The sequence below is a fragment of the Pocillopora damicornis genome, chromosome 6 (genome assembly GCF_964200805.1).
Source record: "Pocillopora damicornis chromosome 6, jaPocDami1.2, whole genome shotgun sequence".
NCBI classification, from domain to species: Eukaryota; Metazoa; Cnidaria; class Anthozoa; order Scleractinia; family Pocilloporidae; genus Pocillopora; species Pocillopora damicornis.
Window position 1 is genome coordinate 21820753 of NC_142675.1, and position 25203 is coordinate 21845955.

The 25203-nt window shown below is 37.6% G+C and overlaps 4 protein-coding genes across 6 annotated transcripts; 2 read left to right on the forward strand and 2 right to left on the reverse strand.

Annotated features, from left to right (window-relative positions):
• Positions 1-1317: 1317 nt before the first annotated feature.
• Positions 1318-3097, forward strand: LOC149044425 (uncharacterized). The gene is made up of 3 exons (XM_089210862.1): positions 1318-1645; positions 1844-2056; positions 2381-3097. Exons 1-3 carry the CDS (start codon positions 1318-1320, stop codon positions 2719-2721), a joined length of 882 nt encoding a protein of 293 aa, XP_089066988.1. The 3' UTR covers positions 2722-3097.
• On the reverse strand, positions 3085-5642 carry LOC113674997 (uncharacterized). Its single transcript, XM_027191503.2, has 2 exons — positions 4882-5642; positions 3085-4294 (listed from the first exon to the last, which is right to left on the reverse strand). The coding sequence occupies exons 1-2, from the start codon at positions 5520-5522 to the stop codon at positions 3973-3975; spliced, it is 963 nt and encodes a 320-aa protein (XP_027047304.2). The 5' UTR covers positions 5523-5642; the 3' UTR covers positions 3085-3972.
• A 2354-nt stretch (positions 5643-7996) lies between these two features.
• On the reverse strand, positions 7997-18489 carry LOC113674998 (pseudouridylate synthase PUS7L). Of its 3 annotated transcripts, none has more exons than XM_027191504.2 (17): positions 18330-18486; positions 17677-17872; positions 17408-17549; positions 16660-16757; positions 16297-16382; positions 15922-16012; positions 15228-15397; positions 14415-14463; positions 13409-13542; positions 12811-12960; positions 12625-12667; positions 11815-11937; positions 11454-11524; positions 11018-11126; positions 9955-10325; positions 9425-9472; positions 7997-9317 (listed from the first exon to the last, which is right to left on the reverse strand). In XM_027191504.2, the coding sequence occupies exons 1-17, from the start codon at positions 18395-18397 to the stop codon at positions 8954-8956; spliced, it is 2313 nt and encodes a 770-aa protein (XP_027047305.2). In that variant the 5' UTR covers positions 18398-18486; the 3' UTR covers positions 7997-8953. The 3 variants fall into 3 exon arrangements, with proteins under 3 accessions (XP_027047305.2, XP_089066202.1, XP_089066203.1); XM_089210076.1 differs by having other exon boundaries at positions 17403-17549; positions 18330-18474; XM_089210077.1 differs by lacking the exon at positions 17408-17549 and having other exon boundaries at positions 18330-18489.
• Positions 18490-18526: 37 nt separating this feature from the next.
• LOC113674999 (histone H4 transcription factor) lies at positions 18527-24355 on the forward strand. Its single transcript, XM_027191506.2, has 7 exons — positions 18527-19120; positions 19574-19726; positions 19810-19887; positions 20911-21031; positions 21543-21681; positions 21780-21904; positions 22572-24355. Exons 1-7 carry the CDS (start codon positions 18625-18627, stop codon positions 23008-23010), a joined length of 1551 nt encoding a protein of 516 aa, XP_027047307.2. The 5' UTR covers positions 18527-18624; the 3' UTR covers positions 23011-24355.
• The last annotated feature ends 848 nt before the right edge of the window (positions 24356-25203 follow it).

The following is a 25203-nucleotide window of genomic DNA, read 5'->3' on the forward strand; positions in this document are numbered from 1 at the left end:
GATTGGATACAAACATGTCAACAAAGGAAACACATGGAAATGTTAAACAGTGGCATGGACTTCGGAAACGGCCTTCTTAAACCATAATTGCTCTCTCACGGTAAATCATCAGAAAATGTGTTTAATTTTGCGTGCATGAGTCCTTTTTAAATCAAGCTTAACGCTAAAAAGCACTTAAAACGCACAGTTAGCATCAGAAGGATAATCCATCACTTAAGTTTCCGGTTCCTAACAGAGCTCAACCGTCATCACCAATGCATAGTATTTTTGTCAATCTGGATCACTCTCGCACCTCCTGAGTCACGTCTTACCTCTTTTTATTACTTTAACTTGCTCTCAGTTGACTATTGTTGGGTTTGGGGAGGGGTAGGTGCATGCTCAGTTGCTCAAATACTGACATTGGTCCAACAAATGGCTATTTGATGGTTTCTTTTTAAAGATAATTTTTATATAACTTCAACCCTTCCACCCCTATACTAAGAGAAAATAATGGGACCATAATTTTCTCTTGCCTATACCTAAGAATAAGTATAAATTATATGAAATTTCCGCCAATTTTTTTTTTTTCCGGGAATTTGGCGTTCTATCAAACAAACCTTATTGATATGTTTTTTTCCCCATTACTTACCAGAGAGTGTCCTTACCGGATGTTGTAAGGAGAACTTTCTGTGTGATCAGTGTTAGAAATGAAAAGTTTAAAATGACTCGAAATACTGCGATTTCAGCACGTCTCACTGCATTCTTTGCGAAACAAAACTAATAACGAGCAAGGTAAAAGTGAGAAAGAAAATTCCTAATAAGTTCTACCTTACACTGTGAGCAGTCCCCCTTTTTCCGACAAAGTCCGTTGCGCGAGTCATATTCACAGAGCTCCCCGTGTTACCATCGGCCCCCTGAATTTAACTAAAAAATTTTGATCCCGAACTAAATGTTTAAGATTAGGAGGCGATTTTCGGCACCCATGCATAGGAAACTTAAAATCAAAGCCGCACTGGTAATACGTATTCTGGGCTAACATTGGATGGAAATCAGAAAAATATATAGGAATTTTAAGGTCTTGCAAGGTGTCTGTTAGGTTCGCTCTAATTTGACCAATATCTCGCACTTTAGGGTCCTGAAAGAGGCAAATTCAGTTTTTGCACCGCAGAAAAATGTAAAAGTAAACGGTCGATCTCCATTGAGCGCTCCTATCATGTCCTCATTCACGCACCAAAAAAACTAAAAAGAAGCTCTAATGCGCGCGTTTGCTTCTCAAAAAAACAAATTGTTACGTCATTTTCAGCAAACGTCTTGTGTTTTAAGTGAGATGATTTCACTATGGGGAAAATTTTCTCCTGTTTACAGTGTGAATGTACTAAAACGAAAGTTATTCCGCTAGAAATTTTGCCAAAGACACCGGAATTTTCCGACGAACCGCTTCCTAAAAAAGACGATTTTCATCATCCGGTACAAAATCAGTGGTCAAACGTTTACTCTCGCGGTTCGCCGCAGAATGGCTCTGGAGAAGTGTCAATTTGTTCTTTATTAGCGACCATTTCTTTAGGATCAAATCAGACACTCTCTTCGTCAGACTGTTTAAGGACGGAAGGAGAGGAGCTAATAGATGATGAGAATGATAATACTCCATCGAGCAAAAGGCATCCAGGTAAGGTTATCTCAAATGGAACCTGAAAAAAGAGGCGCAAAATGAAACGGCAAGAGTAAGCTCGCGTGCGTGTTTTACTGAAAATTTACTTTCGCTTTTCATTAGCACCAAAAGCAGTAATTTTTCCGGTTCTTCTCAAAGCTGGTAGAGAAAAAGTGCCCTTAGTGATAACACTTTCCTATCATTTTTCCCGTTCAGGTCTTTTTACTCCAGAGCCTGATTACAGCCTGGTAGATACCCTAGAATTTCCCGCTGGCGAGAATAGTTGGGAATGTAGTTCCACCTCACCTCAAATGATGGATGTATGTCAGTCACATGTGGCAAACCATTTGCACACCGGAATATTGACATCTCCTGCCACAAAAACGAGACCTGGCGAATCTACCCTCATAATGGTGAAGCCTTACTCAGGTGAAAGATCATTTCATAATTATGAAGAAGCGTACTTCGTTTTTTCATCGGAGGAGGATTTTTCCGGCCGAGTACAAGTGTAAAGAAAGGATCAAAAACGCGGGAAACTAGATTTGGTTTGGTTTTTAAAACGCGAAAACATTTCATCAGCGTCAAGCGCGCTAAAAACACATACCAACGCAAGTAAAGGAGATAAAATTGTTTTTGTTTCTGTTTTATCTGTATGTCTTTTTTTCCTGGTAAATACGTTACAGTGGCCATTCAAAGCTCGAGATTTTTTTGATCACGTGTTGACCTGCTTGATCGATGTTTCTCCTCTTTAAGACCCCGGTCATAACGTTCCGGAGGAGAACGGGCGTCAGCGCGTGTGTATTCATGGGATACCATTAGGAGGTATGAATGGTGATCCGCATCAAGTGGATTGCACTCTCTGCGAGAGGCCTGGATCTAGAGGAGGAAGAGCTCTTGCAGGCATGATAGCCTTCCGGAGAGCACAGTCCAAAAAGCGAAAGTCTGGGTCGCTTCCTCAAAGGCAAAAACTGACCGAAGAGCATGAACAGATGAGGAAAACCACAGAAGAGTACGACAAAGCTCTACGCGAGTTTGCTAAGCGACACCAGAACGACGATAAAAATGCTCCTAAATTTTTCAGATTACTTCGTTAATTGGGAGGATTTGAGGAAAGGAAAAAAAGGAAAGCATTTCCGGTCAGTAACGGAGTGAAAGCATTTGCCCCGGCCGGGAGAGGATTGGTGCAAACAAAAAGCGTGTTACCCAACGCTGTGTCCCAAAACAGGACATTTTGAGGAGAACACAGGCCTAAAACTTTCGCTACTCAGCTGTGGAATAGAGTCAAGTTATAGGTAAATAGCTTGGAAGTGCGGAATAACTGTTACTATGGGCAATTATGGTGCTGTTTCATAAAAACGAAGATTTTCTAAGGCTCCTTTCTTGGTCGAAATTTTGTGAAAATTTGTGGTCACAAATTGACACTGACAATGTTTTAAGAGGAACAAAATAAAAAGCAGCTACTTTAAAATGACTTTATTAGTTTTTTTTTCAGTAGATAACAACAAAGAACTAAAATGTGATAGTGAAGTCTAATCGTCCGGGTGAGTGTAGTAATTGTGGTGGCTGACGTTTCGACAACCTGAGCGTCATTACCAGAGTCACTTGACAATAACCAAGTCATTTGACTCTGATGATGACCTCCACTCGGGTTTTCGAAACATCAGTCACCGACAACAGTCTTTCTCAGGACTACACTCACCCGAACGATCAGACAACACTATCACATGACCCCCGGGTTCAAACCACTTACCGCATAAAGAACTGAAATGTACAGGATCTCTTCATTACAAACATCCTTTTGTATTTTACATTATAAACACAAAACAAGTATATGATTTACTAAGATGTAACTCATTCGCATTACATACAACAATTAAAGATATTCTATAAATCGTGATATTTACAGTTATAAATACAATAATTCTACATTTGGGTATAATATTACAGCGAACTCTTCAACCGAGTGCCGTGAAGTTAAAACCAAAGCACTCACTACAACCAATCAGATCAAAATCTCTGACGTTTTAAGTAGGCAATGATAAATTAGGGTAAGCAAGAACATGAAAAACGCCAAGGCGTGGGAAAACGCGGATAACCAATTCACGATTAATCTTCTAGATATGCATCTGATTGGTTGTTTAGCCGAGCTCGAGTTTTCCAGACCAATCACAGAGCGAGGGAAAACGTGGACAATCAATTAGTTCTAGTTTTTTATCTGATTCTTTGAGAGGCAGACACATTTTTTAGAGACCCATCTCAGAGTGCAGCTAAGTAAAACAAATTAAATCCGGTATTCTATGCGAAACTTGACTTGAAAGTTCCCGTTGCATGTTTTGCAAGCTTTATCACCATTTCATTTTGCTCCAGGATAACCCGCAATGAACCGCGGTTAATCCAAATGTTATTAGCAGCTTATCACCCTTGTCACCAGACCCTCCGTTAACAGTCTCTGACAGTTTTCTATCCTGGACTCCATCTTCCATGTCAGTGGTTTCAGTTTCGTTCTTAGAAGCTCCTACTCTGTTACACTCGTTGCCGGTACAACAACGGACGCAGACGCGTCTCACTCCAGACCCCACCAGTTCCACCTCTCGGCGACATTGATCGTTGCATGAGTAACCTCTCAATCCGTCATCACTAGAACAACCCAGCATGAGCGGCAGAACGCTAAAAAATATTAGTAAGCAATGGTAAATAAAAATAAGCTGCGGTTAAATAATTACATATTTTTTTTCGGAAGAGAGCAACAAGTGATAATTTATTTGGTTTCCATCCCGTGAGCCCTAGCTGGCGTGCCGTTTAATTACTTCCACTTTTTGAAGCCCTTGCTCTGTTGATAAGATTAAATCACCGAAGTAATAGAATTAACACTCGAGATCTTTCAGTCCTCCCCTAGGACATTCAAAGAAACAAGGGAGATGCTGACAATCTGTCACGAGCTCAAGACCACGAATCTGAGTCATTCTCGAAGGCTTAAATCTTCCAATTTTGTATTCAGGTTGTTCTCCAACTACGACATGCAGGCAAGTTAGGTAATGCGTTAAAAAGTAACTGTATAATTGAAAAAGATGATGCAGGGTCATCACTCTCTTTTCTAAGAGAATCGCAATTCAACTCTCTAACGGTAACGGCCCTGGCTATAGCTATAGCCGACATAAAGCCGCAAATTTTCTACGCACGCACGGCCGTGCGCGTTGTAATCGCGCGTGAATTGATGCGTAATAACTCTGCGCAATCCTGATAACATCACTTACCTCGAGTTCGTCTCCGCTGCACTTTCTGGTTTATTCAAGGTAATGGCTAAGCATTTATCTCCGGGTGGACATTGTTTGATCGTCATGTGATCTCTTTGGCACATTCTTCTTTGACATGTAAGGCACTTTGGACCCGCTGTCATAACATCAAGTTGCAGATATATTTCTCGTTTTCGTACACAACACATCTTCCCATGCCATAGGCGACCACCGGAGGAAGAATTAGTTACCAGATTTACGCGATCCCCAAGACCAAAACAAACGCGTTCGCACGAGTATTTTTTGTTCTCGTTAGCTCCTTTTTCATCCACTACTGTTTCTTTTATCGTCGAGACGCATACATCCTTTCCGTGAAACTTTACTTTCAAGTTGCTGTTAAAGAGATGTACTTTTCCATCATTGGGTATTGTGTGATAAAACGGCTTCGAGAGTGGTCGCGGACTGTCACGACGAAAGTTCACAGATTCGTTCACGAAGCGTCTAACACGAAGAATCACGGAGGTCATGCCACCTGTCGATCCGTCACGCGGTTGGCACGAGATGACGCGACAGCTGACCATGTGGAGGCTGAACCAGAGGAGCACTCCATGGATGACAAGAACGTTCAAAAGAACTGATCGCTTCCCAAGACTGTTAGACATCTTTCTTGAAAGAGTTTGTTCTAATGTTTAGTTGAAGATTGGTTTCGCATTGAATATTTATGTATTCCAATTACCGGGCACTCCTTATCTCTGCTGGTCAAGTGATGGACGTTTTGTATTGGATCATTTCCGTTTTGATTAGTCTAGTACGACTTCCGTCTCAGATCAATGACAAAACAATCCAAATGAAGACCAAAAAAGTCAAACTTTTCCGGCCTTTGTTTCACCTTGATTTTTCCCTCGTAAAGGGAAAAATCAGGTTTATAGTAGAAAGGAAATGAATTTTGAAGTCAACTTTTAATTAGGAAAAACAACTTGACCGCTTTTAACTTTCATTGCTTCTTCTCTCTGAAGATTTCATATTTAATCTAAGTTCAATTACTCTTTGGATTACTCAAACAGTCAATCTGGGAAAAATATGTTGTTTATTTAGCTCAGGATGCTTTTATCACTGAGTGAAGAATAGCTCGCCCCTACATTTTTCTCTTTTTCAGTATTACCAAACCGGGATGAAAAATTTTGACCTTACGTGATGAATCATCCAAAAAAAATTTCATATTACCTCTGAAGTTACGAAGGTTCTTGCAGGAACGCATGATCGGTCACGAGTGACGGATTAGAACATTCGAATACCATATATGATCAAGTTGCGTGACTTATTATGTAACATCAGTGTGATGATGTGTTTATTCAAACTCTTTAGTTATTTCAGTTTACATTCTATAATAGGAAGCGAAAAGGTACATATCCTGAACTTCACTGATTTTTATTAAAAAGGGAAAACTTCTTTTGACTTAACTGCGAGTATAATGGAGCATGGCATATAAAATTATCACAATTTTAAAGTAGGCTGTACATTTTAGCTTTTCACCCTTCAGTTGTGAACTTTGACGACCCTTTCCGCGATTCATAAATGTCAAAGGAAATTATCTTTCGTAGGTCGACTTGTTTCATTTGACTTTTCTCAGTGTTCTCAGCAAATATGTTTTGTCATCAAACTTAAGGCGATTAGTATTTGTCAAAACAGCAGAGACTTTCCGCGACTTCAATAAAGTGAAAAAAAGTGGTGAAAAGTGCAACTTAGTGAAGCCTGAAATCAACGCTGGAATGCAAGCGAATAGAAATCTTGTTGCAACGGCAATATAGGTTTACCACTTGTCTTCGTAACGTAATGTGTAAAATTATGTCTACTAAAATCAGGCGATTATTCGAAGACTCTAAGCATAGTTAGTAGTAACTATGCTCTAAGCATTTCCGACGAGGAAAACAATAGAAACTGAGACATAGCCTGCGGCAGTATTTTTCAGAAGATACATTTTTAGATGTGACATCGAAGAGCAAGGTAAACCTGAGAGTGCTCAAGAGACTTCAAGAATATTGGGAAGGAATTTTCTAGCTTTGTCATAAGAATTCATCCATAACATCCGAAACAATACCATTGTGTGATCAAATTCTAAAATTGGCCTGACTGTGGTCTGTCGGTGTGCGCTACTGCAGCTACGTCAATCGTTTAAGAACAGTACCTATTGAGTTAAGTGTTCAAACGATTAATACGACCAAGAAAAGAATGAATGTACTCGTACTTGTCATATCTATAGCGGTAACTGCCCAAACAACAGCACACGCTCGCAAAATCCCGCTTGATCAAGCACCGGCGTCTGGTCAACAATGTCTATCTTGTCAGGGTGAAGACTGTAACGGAGAAGCGCCGGTGACGGCTCACTGCAGCCAAGAGTGCGCCACAATGATCGATCTAGGAAGTAGCGACCAACCCACTTACGACAATCCGCACATAGTGAAAGGTTGTTCAGAGGAGATTTGGTTCAGTCAGCATGGTGGATGTCGGAACGCGTGTTTTGACGAACGGAAGACTTTTGGAATGCAAAGTGTAAGTAAGGACTGGATGTGCCTTTATTGTTGTACAGGCGATATGTGTAACAAAGTCACCCCCGGAATCAACGCAGGATCCAGGGCGAATAAAGATTCTATTGTAACAACGATGCTAATCGTTCCGCTTTTACATCTTGTTCGTGTGTGCATGTTGTAACGGCGAACAGCTTCGTCGTTTAGATATATTTATACCACCAGTAGACACTGACCATGTTCAGCCTTTTTCTAGTGAAGAAGAACTATGTACTGATTTATCATCTTCGTTATTTGAGTTTTGAACCCGCGCAGCAGAACAATCATTTGTGGATGTGTTAGTGAGGAAAAAATTAGCCTAAGTGTGCTTAGTTCAAAGATTTGATGAATATTTTAGAGATTGTCGTTTAGATATTGCTCCAGAGACAAGTAATGGTCTTTGATAGTACTACTGTAGCGAAAAAAGATTTATAATAGCTGACCAATTCTGATTTTGTAGTGATATTAGCATGTAGGATATTGGATCATATCCTACACCAGTTGTTTTCTACCTCTTATACAATACTTCTGAACCAAATAAATGAGAATCAACGAGGACAAGAACTATGATATTGTTTTCCTAAATACAGAGAATTTAATTGAACAAGTTTATTGTATATAATTCTATCTCACACTGCTTTTGGCTTCCTCAGGTTCATGGACTGGGGATGTATTTTTTCTGTCTTAAGTAACGACCGCAAATATTTCTCAGAAGTTTCAAAACGCGTTGGCAACTTCCCTAAATGTTTGTTAAGCTTTAATTATATATACTGGATATAGGGCTTTAATTATCCAACTGCACCGTAGAAGAGTACAAATATCCTGCGATATTGTAAGGTTATTTGAACGGTTGGTTATTTTGTGCCAGTCGGCTGCGAGCGCTACGCTTCTCAATCCGCTTTGCTTTTCCCGGCTTATGAGAAATGAGCAGAAAGACTTACAGAAAAAAAAAAAAGCAACTGGATAATAAATAACTTATTAGACGTTTTGGTGGGTAGTATCGCTGAGTATTTTTAATCATTAACTGCCTTTAAATAACGGTTTAAGTGTTTCAGTGTGAGTAGCCAATATAACACAAAGTGGAATAAAGGAAGCCGTGGATGGAGGAACAGGCAACAAACTCACAGTTTCGAGTTTGAAGGGGTGAAGATTGTTGTATGCCACAATATCCTCTCCTTCCGCTAAAGAGTTTTTTTTCTTATGGAAATCTTGTTCAACTCTGCGTTTTAGTGAAGATCAGAAAATGTGAACAGAAAGCATGAAAGTTAGGCAATCTCTTGGGGGACATTAAAATGTATATAGGCGAGGTTCATCAATACACTCTTTTCACATAGTCATGTTATTTTTACAACAACGATTCACCACCCTTTATGAAAGCACATATTGTAAAATTTCAACCCTCTTACAATCTAAGAAATAGCCTTAAGTTAGAAATTCCACCTTTCAAAACCAGTAACAGAAAATTTTCCATATCCTACAGGGGTTCAATTTTGTGGAATCCCCCTTTGAGAATCGCTTCTTCTATTCTTTCAATTCTTCATGAGCTCTCTTAAACACGACGTCGCGTAACAAGAAGGTTCCAAACTAAACGAGATCTCAAGAATACTGCAGCAGCCCTTAGATCTTCGACAAACCTCACTGAGTTCTGTTGGTCTAAAATCTTTTGTTCTGTCGTCGTAACAGTTACTGCTTGATGCAAGTCGCGGTCTTTTCGCGTCACTGTCACTGTCAACACAACTTGAGTCTTCTGTTGCTGTACAGTGATCACTCCTGGCAGAGTAACTATCTTCCGTTCGTGTACGCTCTTCTCCAACATATCTAAATGACAAATCCCATGGGAATACTACGAGCTTTCTGTAAGTACCAGGCAAGTTCATACCCAGACTCCGTAGCCTGAAAAAAACAGCGCAGAAGAAAAAAAAACTATTGTAGACTTCAAGTGACAATCTGTTTATGGGTTCGAATTTAACAAATTGTCAAATAAGGGAAATAACACCAACCTAAAACTTTTTGCAGTCAACCCGTCCGTTTCCAGCCTCTTTTTATACCTACAAAAAGGATATTAACTTAACTCTTTACAACGTGCAATTATCTTTATCGATAGAGAAATTTTTTTTTTTAACTCGCCTAAATTAAATCAACAAGGAATCATTCTGTCTCGTTATTCTCTTTTCCAACCGCCACGTATTTGTACCGCAAAAAAATTACTTCTTATAAGCGGCCCACAACCGACAAAGTTAAACCCTCGACCCTTTAACTCCCAAGATCTAATTATTGATTCTTCTCTCTTGCTGCTATTTCCTTGTAAATTAGTTACGAAAATTAGCTGTTGGATCAAGATGACAACTTCTACCTGATAAGTATGAGTATTTTCAAGACCTGTTTGCAGGAGAAGTTTCATGTTAATCACTTCTGGATTAATGGGTTAAACAAGTCCGAATTGAGATCATCTGAGTTGTTCACTTTGCCTTCCACGTTATACAACTATCGCTTAAGAAACTAATTATTAAATCTGCCATTTTATACTCACTCGTCCCCCACATCATTTGTTGGATACTGAATGTTGTAACCAGGAAGCGGTAAAACTACATCTTTGAGGCCATGCTTTCCTTCATCCTGATCAGAAACACATCTCACGCAATCTCTTCTTACACCACTGGTGTCATCTTCGCACGAATTTCCCGCGCTAGCACTTTCACAACTGTCAGCGGTCGCCGAATTTTTTAATTCATCTACATTTGCAAACTTATCCGCGATGAGGTCACCTTGTACAGCCGCTGTCCGCCCGTATCGCTGTATCCTCAAAGTCGCCATCTGGTTCCAGACCAGGCTGCAATAGCTGTGAACGTACAACAAGCGCATGGAATAGGGAATGTTCAGTAGCGCCTTCCGACAACCATCCTATACAAGAGAGAAAATTGAGTTTCTAGATCTAGCTTCAGTGTTGCACAAGTATTGGGCATTTCGATACCATAACAGGGCTCGAAATAAAGCTAAACGGACTGTTTCGGGTCAAATATAGGTTTTGACCTGTCAACTTCGAGGAGGGCCGGACATTTTGTTCAGTTGTTTACGCATGTAAACAAGAATTTAATTCCAAGCCGCTAAGTTCGAGTTTTTAATATTTTTAAGGTTTAACATTATTGGTTTTCGAGAAGGAAAAAAAAGTAAAGACATACTACCAGACAAGGAACTTTTGATAAACATTTCATAACTGATAACAGTGATTGTACAGTTGCCAGTGGTAGCAATTTTCGCGTTCTCATTTATCAGATTGTCATTGCAAATTTGGCAAGTCTTTCAGGGAAACGCGTGTAGTGTTCAAAATCGGACACTAGTGTCCGAAATCAGACACTGGTGCCCAAAATCAGAAAGTAGTGTCCAGCATTGGACCTCGGTGTCTAAAATCGGACACGAGTGTCCGCAACCGTGCACTAGTGTCTGAAAAAGACAATAGTGTTTCGAACCAACCTACCCATCGACACATCACAAAACGTTCCTTAGAGACTAATAACTTTTAGACAAAGATATATTTTCGGGCTAAAATCATTCATCAAAAACATAAAAAAAGTGTGGGGAATTGATTAACTGACCACGTCGGTCCCGTGTCTATGAAGTCCTTTGAGTACCAGAGTTTCACGGACTTTATAACTGGGCATCTTACTCAATGTACCTTGCACGTCACCTGTCTCGCAGTAATACCTAACACAAAAGAAGATTAGGAAAACGAAAAGGAAGATTATAACCATGCCATTAGTAAAGAGAAGAGGGATTTTCATCTGGGAGCAACTCTCAGTTACTTTAAGCGTTTGCCTTGCTTTGCCCTGTGATTGATAAAAAAATTTGCCCCCAACTATGAACCAATGGGACACGAGTTGTTTATGCGAGATTTCCTGCGCTTTTGAATGGTTATGTGTGCTTACTTGAGTTTTCATGGTATCTTCCTTTGTCCTCAATGGCTATGGTGATTATTTTGGCGCGGTTCTCGAACACTTAATGGAAAAGTCTTAACTTATGCCTATTGCTGACCTCTTAGCGGAGTCCACCGGATTGTCTGGATTATTTTCCGATGGAGTCAGAAGAAGTTTCACCGCTCGTACCTACACAGAAGAAAAGAATAAAATTAATAAAAAACATTTTTATACGGGGCCAATCGGGCTTGCAGAAGCTGAACCCAAAACTTTGAAATTCATAAAATTTCGAGGGTAAATACGAACAAATCAATCTGTAAGCCTTTATTGTTTTACACGTGCTGCAGTTTGGGAAATTACAATACACAGTTACTTTTCTTCAATATCTTTGTGAGCCCACATTTGGACTTCAATTCCTGCACAACACGTATTACTTGGAGACTTTTAAAACAAACTGTAAAATTACAAAATTTCCTTGCCACATCTCCTTGTAACATAGCAAGCCCGACATCACACGCATTTACTTCTTTGTCATCCAAGCCAAACCTTTGAGGGCCAAAGTAATTAAGAAATCCATGAAGAGACAGAGAGGTTGCTGCATCCTAAAAAACAAACAAACAAAAAATAAATGTTGAAAAGTTTAATGAATGAATAGATAGGTGAGTGAGAAGGTAAGTGAGTGAGCAAGTGACTAACTGTAAGCTAATAAATAAATGATATTGACATGTACAAGATGGTTTAACTTAGTACAGCTTCAAAAAAATTTAAAGTACAACTTAGGCCTCCCAATGTGGTATTTAAAAAAAATAATTAGATGACTGTTGGAAATAGCATGGGAAATCCACTTCAATGGGAATGAGTAGAAACTCTTGACCCATAGGAGACACTACATATATAACAATTTAGACAAAAACCAACAGAAAATAATGGTGCATGATATTATTTTCTCTTCAGAAAAACCTAGTATTACCACATCTCTCATCTACCTTTACCTTATCTTTAAAATTAGTACATTAAGGCTAGAAATGAAACAAAACTCCACACTTCCCTAGAGTCCTTGGAAATTTTCAGATGGCCATCTGCAAAACATGTTGCTGACTTCTTTTGAAAGTCACAAATTTTTTCACACAATTCCCTGGCTCAGCTTTTACATCATGAATTGAAGTTAAGTCTACAAAAGCCTTGCCTAGTAAACATACTGCTTTGAAACAATAAAATTGATGAAAGGTGATATTTTGAAACAAGGTACTCTTCTGGTATTTGTTCAACTTACATGTATTATAACACACCTGTACAACTTTTTCCAAGTCACCAACATTTTCCTCAACAAGGCTGCAAATAATAGAAAGTAGGAAAAAATTGTCTTTTTTTTCAGTGCTGAATACACACTGAATGAAATACCACTGGAAAAAAAAGGTGATATATTTTTTATGATTCAAAAAACCACAGACACATTTCACAGAGTTCATACTGACCTATTACTGGTGTCACTATGAATATTTCTGATCACAACTTGAAAATGGTTTCCCTTAAGTGCGCCCATTCTGAGTGGTCTACTCAGTCTCTCCCTGTAGCTTCCACATTGTATACCCTCTAGGGATGAGTGATCTTGAACAGCACATATCCTTTTTGATGAAAAGGAAAATCTTACTATTGTTGAATGAATTAATAGGCTATGCCAGAAACTGATAAATAGCTATAAATCACTCAAATGTTTCCAATTTTGCTTCTAACAGAAAAAGGTTGGAAATTCTAAACTAATTGACATGTTACCTGGAAATCTGAAATACATTTACATGCCATCTAACTAAAATATCTAATACTTTGGCCTCCAAATGACTTTTGGACGCACAGCAGAATTATTGTGTTGTTCTTCAGGGTTTTTCTCTTACAGTGCCTGGATTCCATCCTCAAAAATGAAAAAAAAAACAGACATAATGGAGCTAAAGGTTCAGTGTTCAAAGTCCCAAGCCATGTTCGTCATGCAAGAAAATTTAAGTAATAATGGTTTTATCTAATCCTATTAAAAAAAAAAAAAGAATTTTGAAAAACAATAAAACTAGCATGACTCACTGTTCTGGTGAGACACCTCTGACCACCATGTACTGTTTGGTGACTGCTTTCTTATCCTTGATACCTGCATAACTAAAGGCTGAAGGCTGAATATTCAGACAGGTGGACAGGCGGTGTACAGCTTCCAGTGTTTCCTTTGGATCATGAAGAAAAAAGTGGGATGTTTAAAAAAAACTAACAAATTTATAACCACTACAATTTCCTCAAATGGGATTGGTACAATTTAGCTGCTTTATTTTTCATTAATCATTCTGTAAACCTTTAATCTGACAGTTGAAGCAGCCAGTTCCAATATGGAAATTGTAACAGTTATGATTAATTGGTAAAAGGACTTCTTGTTGTCCAATTCTGTTTGTAATCATACTCATGATTGACAAATTTGAGTCCCGCTTCGCGGTAATCCAATTTTGTTCATCCCTTGTTTGATTACAGACTATACATTTTCTTTGGTACTGGCAAGGAGAATTTGTTAACAATCAAAGCCTCTAAGGTTGCTCATCATTTCTTGACCTTAATGAATGATTCAGCAGTATTACTGCAAGGAGAAATGAGATGGTGGTCACTTATAGAGTGTAAAGGGGTGAGAAGTATAAATGAGTACCAGAAAATGGAGTTAATCCAGAGAAAAAATCCCGCATCCAGTTGTTCGATGGCCAACTAGCGCTAACCCGGGGTTAAGTTTTAATCTGGGTTTCTTTATTCCCTTCTTCAAAGACTTATTTCAGATAATTTCTTCAATTCTTTTTAGAACATCCAGGTATCAAATTGCAGGCAAAAATAAATATACTGAATATGCCTTTAAAGCTTTCAGATCTGAGGTCAGATTTCATGCTAACCCTGGGTTATCTTAACCTAGCTTTGAACAACTTGGCCCTGGTAGGGAAAAAATAGTAATGAACCAGAGTTGCATTCAGACTGAACCTTTTCAAATTGTAAAGGAGCAGGTAAGGGAGAGCTTTTGATGATGATGTGGGTGAATATTTCATGAGCATAAATCCTTCCTTACCATATTTCTTTTGCATAAAACAAATCCTGTGTATTCACTTTCAGTCTGACTGGAGAGTTAAAATATTTTTGATGAAAGATATAACATCAAGTAATAAATATTAAAGTGATTCATAAGTCAGAATGAATAGCATGGAAAACTGACAGAAACAATTAACATTACAGCATACAAGAAGTTTAAAGTTCATCATTCTACAGATTGGTTTACCAGCACATTTTACAGTGGAAGAACACCACAAATCAAAGCGTGTGACTCATTCACCATAAGCACAAGATTTACAAACTTTTCTCAATTGAATTTCCTCAGTGCTGATTATTTTCCTTTGCCAGTAAATTGATAAATAAGTTGTATGTCTACATTTCTGTCCCACAAGTAGGGACTGGTTCATAGACATTCAAAAGGATATTTATATGACCTAAGCAGCTCTAACCTTGATAAATTCTAATTATCAACTGAGTTGATAACATAAATTGGCTACCGTTAAGAGTCTGAAAGGTGATGTTTTGAGCATAATAGCCTTTATTGACAATCAAAGCTTCTTAGGTTGCTCATCATTTCTTTTATTTTCATGATCTTAATGAATGATTCAACAGTATTACTGCATAGCCTTTGTCAGAACAAATGAGGTGAGGTTTCACTCTGATAAAGGGGTAACACTTAAAATGCCAGCTCTCAAACTCTTAACAGTGGCCAATTTAAGTGATCAACTCAGTTGATGATATCAAACAAATATACCTTGTTATACTCTCCCACCCCCGCAGCATCCCAATTTCTTTAAAAACTTACCCCACCCTATAATCATTTAGCACTAACCTTGACCTTGTTGGTTTATAACTTTGCTGTAGTGACTTTTTTCCCTTCACTCGCATTCTAATCTGAATGTAGCTTCCTCTACCTACATCATTTGATGTCTTCTTTTCAGAGTCATTGAATGTCTTGCTTTCAAGAAATGAGCCAAAATGCTTTGATAGCAGTCTGTGAATCTGAGATAATAAGTCAGTGTATAGACAAGGTGTTACAATTTAATAATAACTTTATTTTTATTAAATAGGCTGAGTTGGGATCATCATCATAGTCATAAATCTGGAATTGTTCAACACTCCAGTAAAAGTTTATGATAATTTTGAGGTTGTATAAAATAATAAATCACTTCATATATATTTTAGTGTGTAGTATCTCTGAGTATTTTTACTTATTGTTTGTATTTTGACTGCTCATAAAAAATACTCAGCAATACTTTATATCCAAGGTTTCCTTCCTCATCTCAATCATGCTGGCCAAGTCAAGATCAATGTTAACTCTTTAATCCCTAAGAGTGACAAGGTTCTAATTTATCTTTACAATCTATCCTTTGAATCAAATGTTTAAGCCATGAGAATAAATGAAATGATCAGCAACTAGAACAAAGCTCTTGATGGTTTTACAAATTCTCCTTTGGGAAATGTATAGAGAACAGTATGGAGAATATGCATAATGATGTTAAGGTGTAAAGGTTTATTATTGTCACCTTTGTGCGCTTCTCTTTATCTGCATTACTGACATCGAGATCAAAAGTGGAAGCTATTGTTCTCATTTCCCAATGAGCAAAACACAGCAGTCTATTGATCAATACATAAAATAAGCAAAGACAGGCTTAAAAAAATTTTTCAACTGTACAACTGAGTGAACAAACTAACACATTACAACTAATTTTTCTCCAATTACCACACTTTTCTATCAACACAGCTAGGATAAAATATCTGTTGGTAGGCCAGTATTACAAGTAAATCTCATCAATCTAACTCCATCAGATGACTCCCAGTCCTCCAATCTAAATATTAACACAACATCAAGAATAAAAAACAAAATACAGGCAACTACAATATGTCTTCCAGTGTGTTACCTGTTCACTTGATGTCGATCATTTAGTAACTCAAAAAACTCCCAATAAACTTTATCACTGACTGCAAAAATGGATGGAGGGTCTCCCTGAAGAAAAAAAGATTCTTTATCAGTGTGACATAAAATGGTTTCTTCAAGGCCAAAAATTTCTATTAAATTTATTATTAATTCAGTAATGCATCAACAGGGTTGTCAAAACACATCTACACTGAAAACTAGCCTGCTACTTGTAATGCTTGTAGCTCAACTTTCAGACTAGTACAGAGGCATCACATTGTGCTGCAAACTTTGTATCCCACCCTGGTTATTTTCCAGATTTTAAGAAATCTTTTTGACAATCCTGCATCCATATTGAACACCTTACCTCTTGCTCACTCTGTACAGTTACAGTCTGAAGATGGGGGTATGCCAACCTGACATTTTTGTGAAGAGCTCTTCGTTCCTCTTTTAACATTGCTGACGCTATGATGAAATTTAAAATTCATGAACATGGAGGTTTCCCAAGAGAGGGGTTCCATTGTTCAGAGTATATAATTGGAGTACAATGTTCTTCAAATTGGGAAAAACACCATGATTACAGTATACATCCTTGACCACATTTTGTTGTAAGATAATTTGATTTAATCAACCTAGCTGATGAGTAGAATTGGCCACTGTTTGAGTGGAGGGGGAGGGCGATGTCTTCCACCCTTCATCACCTCATCTGAACTTAGGTTTGGCACCCTGATACTCTATGCATGATGAGTATTATTTATCTTTTATGAGTTTATAACCAATCTCAACACGTAAATTATGAACTGCAAATTATGAACTTGATTACCAATATAAACATTTATATATATATATATATATATATATATATATATAGATCACATAGATTGCTTGTATATGGATTTTATTCAATTTTCATAAATCACACTTTTAATGTTTGTGTATCTATTCATCACACCATTTTTGTGTAAACGCAATTCATCTTCTCTGCTGCAAAGTGATTTTTAATAAACATATCTATCTATCAATCTATCTATTTTAAACCTTACTAACTTTGTAGATAATTGAACAATAAAAGATAACATTATCATCTATTTAAGGCAAATGTGTATCAACCTTACAAACACATATTCTCTTGTTGTTTTCTTTCCTTTTCTCAACATCCAGTGAAAAATCTCTGAGCTCCGTAAATTTCTCACTTCCCAGACACTTTTCCAAATCACTCACTGCACATTCTTGTAAATTGTCAAATGACTCAGAAATCTAAATGAAAGTTAAGATTATAAAAGATATTTCAAGTAATGCAAAAATAAAGGTAATTTTGTTAACAACAAAAAGTAATGACATGATACTCTCTTACATGTACCATCATCATGGTTATAAGCAGTACCTTGGTTAAAAATGGTGTTTCTTTTTCCAGACTTTCAAGTTTCAAGCTCCTCTCATATTCAATCATTTCTTTGGGTTTTCCATCTCTTTTTCTTTTCTGACAGTTTTTGTTATCATTTTCAGAAGAAATTTTGTTTCCAATAAGTTCCACCAGCTTCCCTTGAGAGTCAATTTCGGTGACAATAAAATCTTGGTATCTTGGCAAACTTGTCAAGGTCAATATCAGATTGAGTATAATTAAGTGCCTCCAATTCAAATCATATGAAGCATTATGTTACAGACTTGAAAATTCAAAACTTATCTGAGTCTAGTAGCATATGAAGAGAGAGGGTCTGGGAAGTTCACACTCCCCATCAGGTCAGGTAACACCAATAATTTTGCAAAAACAAGATTGCACTTACTATACTCAATATGAAGTATCTAAAATCTACATGTATGCCTAAAAACATTCCATATTCAAGCTCTCGAGAAAATGAAAATGGAATCTGCATCAAAGTATGCACCTCCTTCTAAAATTTTAATAATAATGTGTGGTGATGTGTCTGAAACTCTTCACGTGGCTGCACCCCAGCCCAGCCCAGCACCCAACCCTGCGTTGTACACGTTTTTGTTCGTCACTCCTTTTTACAGATAGATCTTATTCACTAAGGATACGTTTGCTTGATTTGCCCCTTAAAACCCTCTCGATCACGATCAAGAAAACAGTCCGCACCGAAGGACATTTTCGGACAAATGTAGACCTTAGACGCTGGGAAACTATCGGGACAACTTGCAAGAGTGTATATGATCCTACAACAATAAGTCGAGGAGAGACAATGGCCTGGTTACAAATCTAAATAGCTGACCGTAATTATCCGGGGCGCACAAAAATGGCCGATCTTCGCGGGTCTTTATTTCGCTCTGACTTTGTGTTTTCAACACAGCTTGACAATTGATTTTTAACGAAGGGATGGATCTACTCGAGTGTGAATGGGGCTCTTGTGAAGAAAAGTTTTCCCTTTCAAGTTTTCAAGACTTCAGGGAGCATTTTGAAGGACATTTAAGAGGAATTTTCCCGGGATATCGAGCGGGTTTTTCAGATGATAATATACCAGAAAATTTTACTTGCTTTTGGAGAGACTGCGGTTGGGATTCTCCCATTGACGCCGGTGATATAATCCGTCATGTCTTCTTCCACGCTTTCCACACTAAAATAAAGCTTGAAGGGTACAAAAAACAGCAAGAAATGAAACTGACGCCTTGCACTTTAGACAGTCAAAGCAGAAATCTTCTTCCTGACATTCCTGAACCGTTTCTCTGCGAGTGGAAAGAGTGCAGTGTTGAGTTCAACTGTCCTACGCTTTATTACAGACATGTTGACAGTCATGCTTGGGCTGTGGATAAGATATACGCAGGAGTTGGAGAAAATGGCAGAAAAAAGTACTCCGTCACTTGCCAGTGGGAGGGTAAGGAACTGCCATCTTTGACTAGCTAAGCGTCGTGATTGTTTGTTATGGAATATACCATGAATATTTAACACTGTGCTAACTCAAACTACATATCAAATTACTTAAACTCTGCTGGTGAATTCTATTCTGAGTGCTGTAGCACGCAGTCAATCATAAGTTTTCGTATACTTTGTTGATTTCTATTTTAGGCATATGTCGAGGTTTAAACTTTTCAATTTCCCTAGCTCTTGACATCACCTCTTACCAGTCACATTCTTTGTCCTGCTGGTTACCACAGAAGCTTTGTAAAGCAAAATCTTAAACTTAACTATTCCTCTACTATGCTATTTTACAGAAATAAAGTTACAGAATATGAAAAATATGCCCTGTACCACACTGTATAACAGGGCAAAAATACAGATGGAAAGCAGGTATCTCATCTCTAAGTAGTTTCTTCTCTTTTTTTTCAAGGATGTAATTTTACAACTGTAAACCACTACAAACTTAAAGAACATTGTCGAAGTCACACAAGAGAGAAGATTTTTGCCTGTGTGACATGCGGTGGTATGTTTGCAAACAAGACAAAACTTGTAGACCACATGGTTCGACAGAATTCTTCAGGATGTGAGTAAATTTTGATCATGATAATTGATTTTACTCAAGTTTTCATCACTTTAATGTTTTCCTTTTGATTTGCTTTGTTGCAGTTGAAAGTTTTCAATGTTCACACTGTCTGAAGCACTGTGGCTCTGAGCGTATCTTGCGTGACCACATGAGACATCATGGTACATAAGTAGAGGATATTACTTGGCAGCATGGAGATTCAAAATTTCTCTTCAAGTGTTAAACAGTATTTCATGGCTGAGTGAAGGGAACAAGTAAAATACCTTTCAACATGTGAAGAGAAATATCGTATCTCCAAGCAGCCACATAATATTCTACTTACTATATTAACACCAATGAAGTACTAAATCATTCCTTTTAATATTTTTTTTTAAAGTACAACAATGTGTCACTTAAGTAGAGCATGTCACAGCTGAAAAGTGGAAGAAGTGCAGGGCCTGCAAAGCATGATCAAAATTCAAATTTCTATTACAATGTATTAGTTTGAGAGTTCATCTGCCATCAAAAGTGGTGATTTATATGTAAACATAGCAACAGTGATCTTTTCACATGTGGAGATAACATGTTATTGTCACATGTGAAGATATCATTATTTAGCACAAAAGCTCACTTTGTATTTCACAGGTGATCATATAACAATATGAAATTTATATTTCTTCTTTGAAGTTGTTGAATTCTGTCAGTAGTTTTCAAGAAAAGAGAAATCAGGAATATTTAATTTTAGATAAAGTGTGGATAACTGGCTACTTGATGATACAAAAAGTGTTTTGGTACTACAAGGGTATTCCAAGAATGTTGTGAACTTTTGTTTGTTCCAGGTGAACTCAGGTTTTAGAGGGGCCAGATCATGGTGGGATAGGGTAGAGGGTTCAAGCTCCAGACCAGACCAGACCAGACCAGACCAACACTGTGGGTCTTTAGATATTTGAATAAAATGTGCTGCCTTTGCCATGCCATTGGCAAATGGTTAGACATTCAAGTCTTCTCTGACACTGTACTGTGCTGGTTAGCAGAGAACTTTAAAGAGGTCGCATATACTTCTTGCAAAGAGTAGGGAATTTAGCCCCTGGTGATAAATGAAAATAAACTAATTTCCAAAAGTGTGATTCAACTTATTTTAATCACAAAGAAATAAAACCACCTTACATAAATGTATGTAATTGTTTATTAAATTTTATTTGCAGTCAACAATGTGAAGTGTCAGTTCTGTGACATGACCTGTCCAAATGCTTCAGCCCTCAAGCAACATGTCAAATTCAGACATTCGGAGGAAAGACCCTTTAAATGTGATGTGTGCAGTTACACGTGAGTGCACTGTCCAATGGACAGAGTAACATGCAGTTAACTTTTTAACTCCTAAGATCTGATTGATAATTCTCCCCTCCAGCTGCAATACATTTCCATGTAAAGTAGTGATAAGAATTTGGTGTCAGATCAAGATAACAACTTCTACCTGATCAATTTGTGTATTCTCATAACCTGTTTGCTGGATAATGTAAGGATATTGTAAGGAGAAGTTACATATTTATCTCTTCTGGGAGTAAAAGGGTTAAATTGAAAAAATGATTGATACATTCAAAGATGTTGAAAACCAACCAGTCAAACTAGAGCATAGTGCTTCCTAAGGTGTCACACAACTTCTGTGAAGACTGGCAGCATACAAATTAGAAACATTTGGGTTAATATCAAAAGCAATTGCATTGAGACATGTTCTTTTCCCAGAATTTTGTGTGACAAGACTAAATAATGGCTGGGAAAGAGAATTACAGAAATCAGGCAATGCACAAAAAAAATTACTTATTTTTTTTCATTTTAGCTGTAAAATGCAGTCAGATCTGCGACGTCACCGTGAATTCCACAATGCTGTTTTAGCTTATCATTGTGATTTTGAGGGTTGTACCTTTTCTGCTCGTGCCATGCAAACAGTGAAAAGGCATCAGAAAGTTGATCACCAGGTGAGGTATTTGTTGAATGTTACTATCAGTAGTGAATTGCTAGATGCATTGTTTTTCTTTGTTCATCTGTTTACTTTTGTCTTAAAATACATGTCTAGGGAATTGATTTGTACCGATATGAATGTCATGTTTGTGGACAGCGATACACAAGAGGATCTGGGTTGACCAACCATCTGAAGAAAAAACACAGGTTCAGTTGGCCAGCTGGACATCCAAGGTTTAGGTGAGGTGACAACACATTACTTTGCTGATTATCATAATGCAAATACTAATGATGCTAATAATAGCAGTGATAATAATGGTAATAGGAGCAAGTGGATTCCAATTTGATCTGTAATTCTATGAGTGATTAAGCTTCATATTTTTATTTGTTTAGCAAAATCACTTGTGTAGCTTGCAGCGTGAGTGTATTTTTGACTGACCAAGTTTCAAACTTCATCATGAAAAGTTTGATTACCAACTTGAATTTTGTAAAGGAGAGGAAAGTTTGGGAAAGGGGTAAACTTTTGCACCCCCCCCCCCCCATCCCCTCTCCACCCAGTCTTACCCCAACTATTAATAAACAATTTTAAGCTTTGTAAAACTGACTAACCCTTCTTGATAAAATTCCTGACCTGAAGAGTTATTTGATGGATCAGTAAGCCCAAAAAGGATAGAAGAGTAGTCTGTTGCCTCTACAAAATGTGATATTAAAATGCAGATTTGTATGGGTTCAAAGGTGCTATAGGCAATAGTCACATGGTTATGTTCAGTGTCATGATTTAAAGCAGAATTTCAGTGAAGTGCTGCTATGTAATTTTGGTTGGAGTGGTCACTGAAACTTTTTTGACTAGAGGTGAAGCAGAAGTGTATTCTGTATTTAATGGAGCAATTCCTGTTCATAACTGTAGATACAAAGAGTGTGATGACGGCATTTGTCGACTTCAAACTGTGCGCTTTGAGAGTCTCCATTTGTCACAGCTGATGAATGAACAGGAAGGTGCTGGGAACACGGAAATGCAGGCAGGTGACTCCCCCCAGGATTGCATAGACTCTCCTTCGACCTCAGGGGGGTCACCAGAATCGAACATTGAGGGGTCACCCTTTCTTAATAGAGGGGATCACCCTGGAGAGCTCAATTACCAAGAACTTCTGCAAGAATGGAATGAAAGTAACAGTAGTACACAAGACAGGCGACATAACGGTGGAGGACCAATAAGGAGTCGTGTGATGGGGAGAGTTTCAGAAGCACATCCTTATGAGAGATCAGAGTCACCCGAACTGGATTTACCACAGACCTTACTGGATCTTCAAGATGCTGCAATCAGGCTTGCTAATGGACAAAATTAGATCAGTTTTATTAATTGTAAATTCATGATTAAATTAAATGATTGAATAATTAACAACTATTCACCAAAGTGAAGGAAGCTAGTGATGAATATTTACTGAGCCGCCTATTAGCAAGGTAAATATCCACAGCTAGCCACCAACACTGGGGTGAAAAGTTGTTTTAATATTTAAGTGAGTTAACATAGCACAAAAAAGATGATTTGAACTCATTTATTCCTGTTATGATTACAATATTTTTAATTGCAAATCTTGTGCAAGTTGCTGGAGGGTGATTAGCAAAGGATATTTGGAGTTAGAGTAGTTAATCAGAGCACGCCTTCAACTCTATCAACTGTTTTAATATACACTTGAAAAATTTATACTCAGTAGCTTTTGTTTAAATGCCACTCTTAAGAGACTGCAAAGTAAGAACCAACATGTACATCACCACAAACAGTACCACAAGGAAGGACTGCAAGCGATTTATTTACATGATCACACTAAAGATAGCTGGAATCTTGCTGTTCAGTGTAAGAAAAAGAGTCACAGACTTTCATGTTGAAGCCAATTTTTACCACATGGAGGTGTTTATTCCATCCATAGATGTACTTGTTAATGTGGTACATTAGATTAGATTTCAATGGTCGCTTATTGCGGTTGTCCTGTTAACTTCAAGTTTGAGGCCTTCTCTTGAAGCACAGTTAACTGTGTCTCACTAGACTACCCCCATTATTTTCACTTTCTTTAACCCTTTAAATCTCGTAGGTGATTAGCATGTAACTTCTGCCTATGATATTCATAAATTGGTTTTCAACATCTTTAAATGTATCAATCAAAGCTATTTAAGACCCACTAATTTTCCAATTTAACTCTTTTACTCCTAGAGGAGATAAACATATAACTTCTCCTTAAATTATCCAGCAAACAGGCAATAAGAATACTCAAACTTTTCGGGCATAAGTTGTTATCTTGATCTAGCACCAAATGCTCACAAATATTTTAGAAGGGAATGTTTAGCATCTAGAGGGGAGAATTAACGATTACATCTTGGGAGTTAAAGGGTTGATTGGAAGGAACACCTTATGGTTTGCTTTACTGACAAACTTGTCATGTCTACCAATCCCTAATAGCTTAACAGTTAGCTCGAGGAAAAAAATTTCATTTTTTTTTAATTTCTAAATTCATAGAGAAGGCCAACGTATGGGATCTTGTTACGGCGACTCGGATCGCTAGGGAACGTCTCATTGTTAGTACAGAAAAGGCTTTAACGTTATTCTACGACATAACTTTAGTTCTTTAAGAGTACATAAAAAGCATAATTTAGGTGAAGTTTCATTTCTATAATAAATCTTTTGTGTGAATTGTAGATCCAGACTGTATTGGTGAAACCAGTTTGATTCGTTGCCTTCGAAATACTAACAACTGCACCTCGTGGGCAAATTTTGTCTTCTGAGATTTAATGCTGAACAGAACTACGTTGAAGAAGCAAAATTTGTTGATGGTGACGTCCTATATTCGTCCGTACTCCAATAGATCAAATACAATTTTTTTTTCTTACAGTTCATAAAATATTTTTGCTCACGCATGATTGGTCTAAACGCCTCCAGTGACCGAATATGCTCTGGTTAAAACGAGGAAATATCCAGTGATATACCCTGAGTGATATTCCCCATTTTTCAAATTTTATGTCCTTTACGATAAATCTTTGTTTAAAGTTTAACTTAAGATGAGACAGCGTCTCAAGACTCGCAATAATTTCCAAGCTGGCGCTGATCACGTCAGGTAAAATCCAAGTTTACTCAGACTAATCCTGGTTCGGGCCGGACAAATATCCATTACGTCATGAATATCTTATCATTACCTACTGCAGTAAGCAGGCTGACGAAGGGTTCAATTTAGGACAGCGGTGTTCGATTTTAGACGATTTTCTAATTTCAGATATAAGTATACAATTTTAGATAATAGTGTTCGTTTTGAGACACTAATGTCCGATTTTGGACACTAGTGTCCAAAATCGGAAATTAGTGTTTTTTTCCTCGGAAGACAGATGTAAAACTCAGTCCCTTTCTGATAAAGAGGCTAGAGTCCAGACTCCGTCAGTGAAGATCTTGAGCATGTGTGAAATGAAAAACGTATTTTGGCTGTAAATAAAGCCCTCAAAAACGTTTGAACTCCAAACGAAAACAAGCAATGAATTTGAGGGGACAAAAAGCT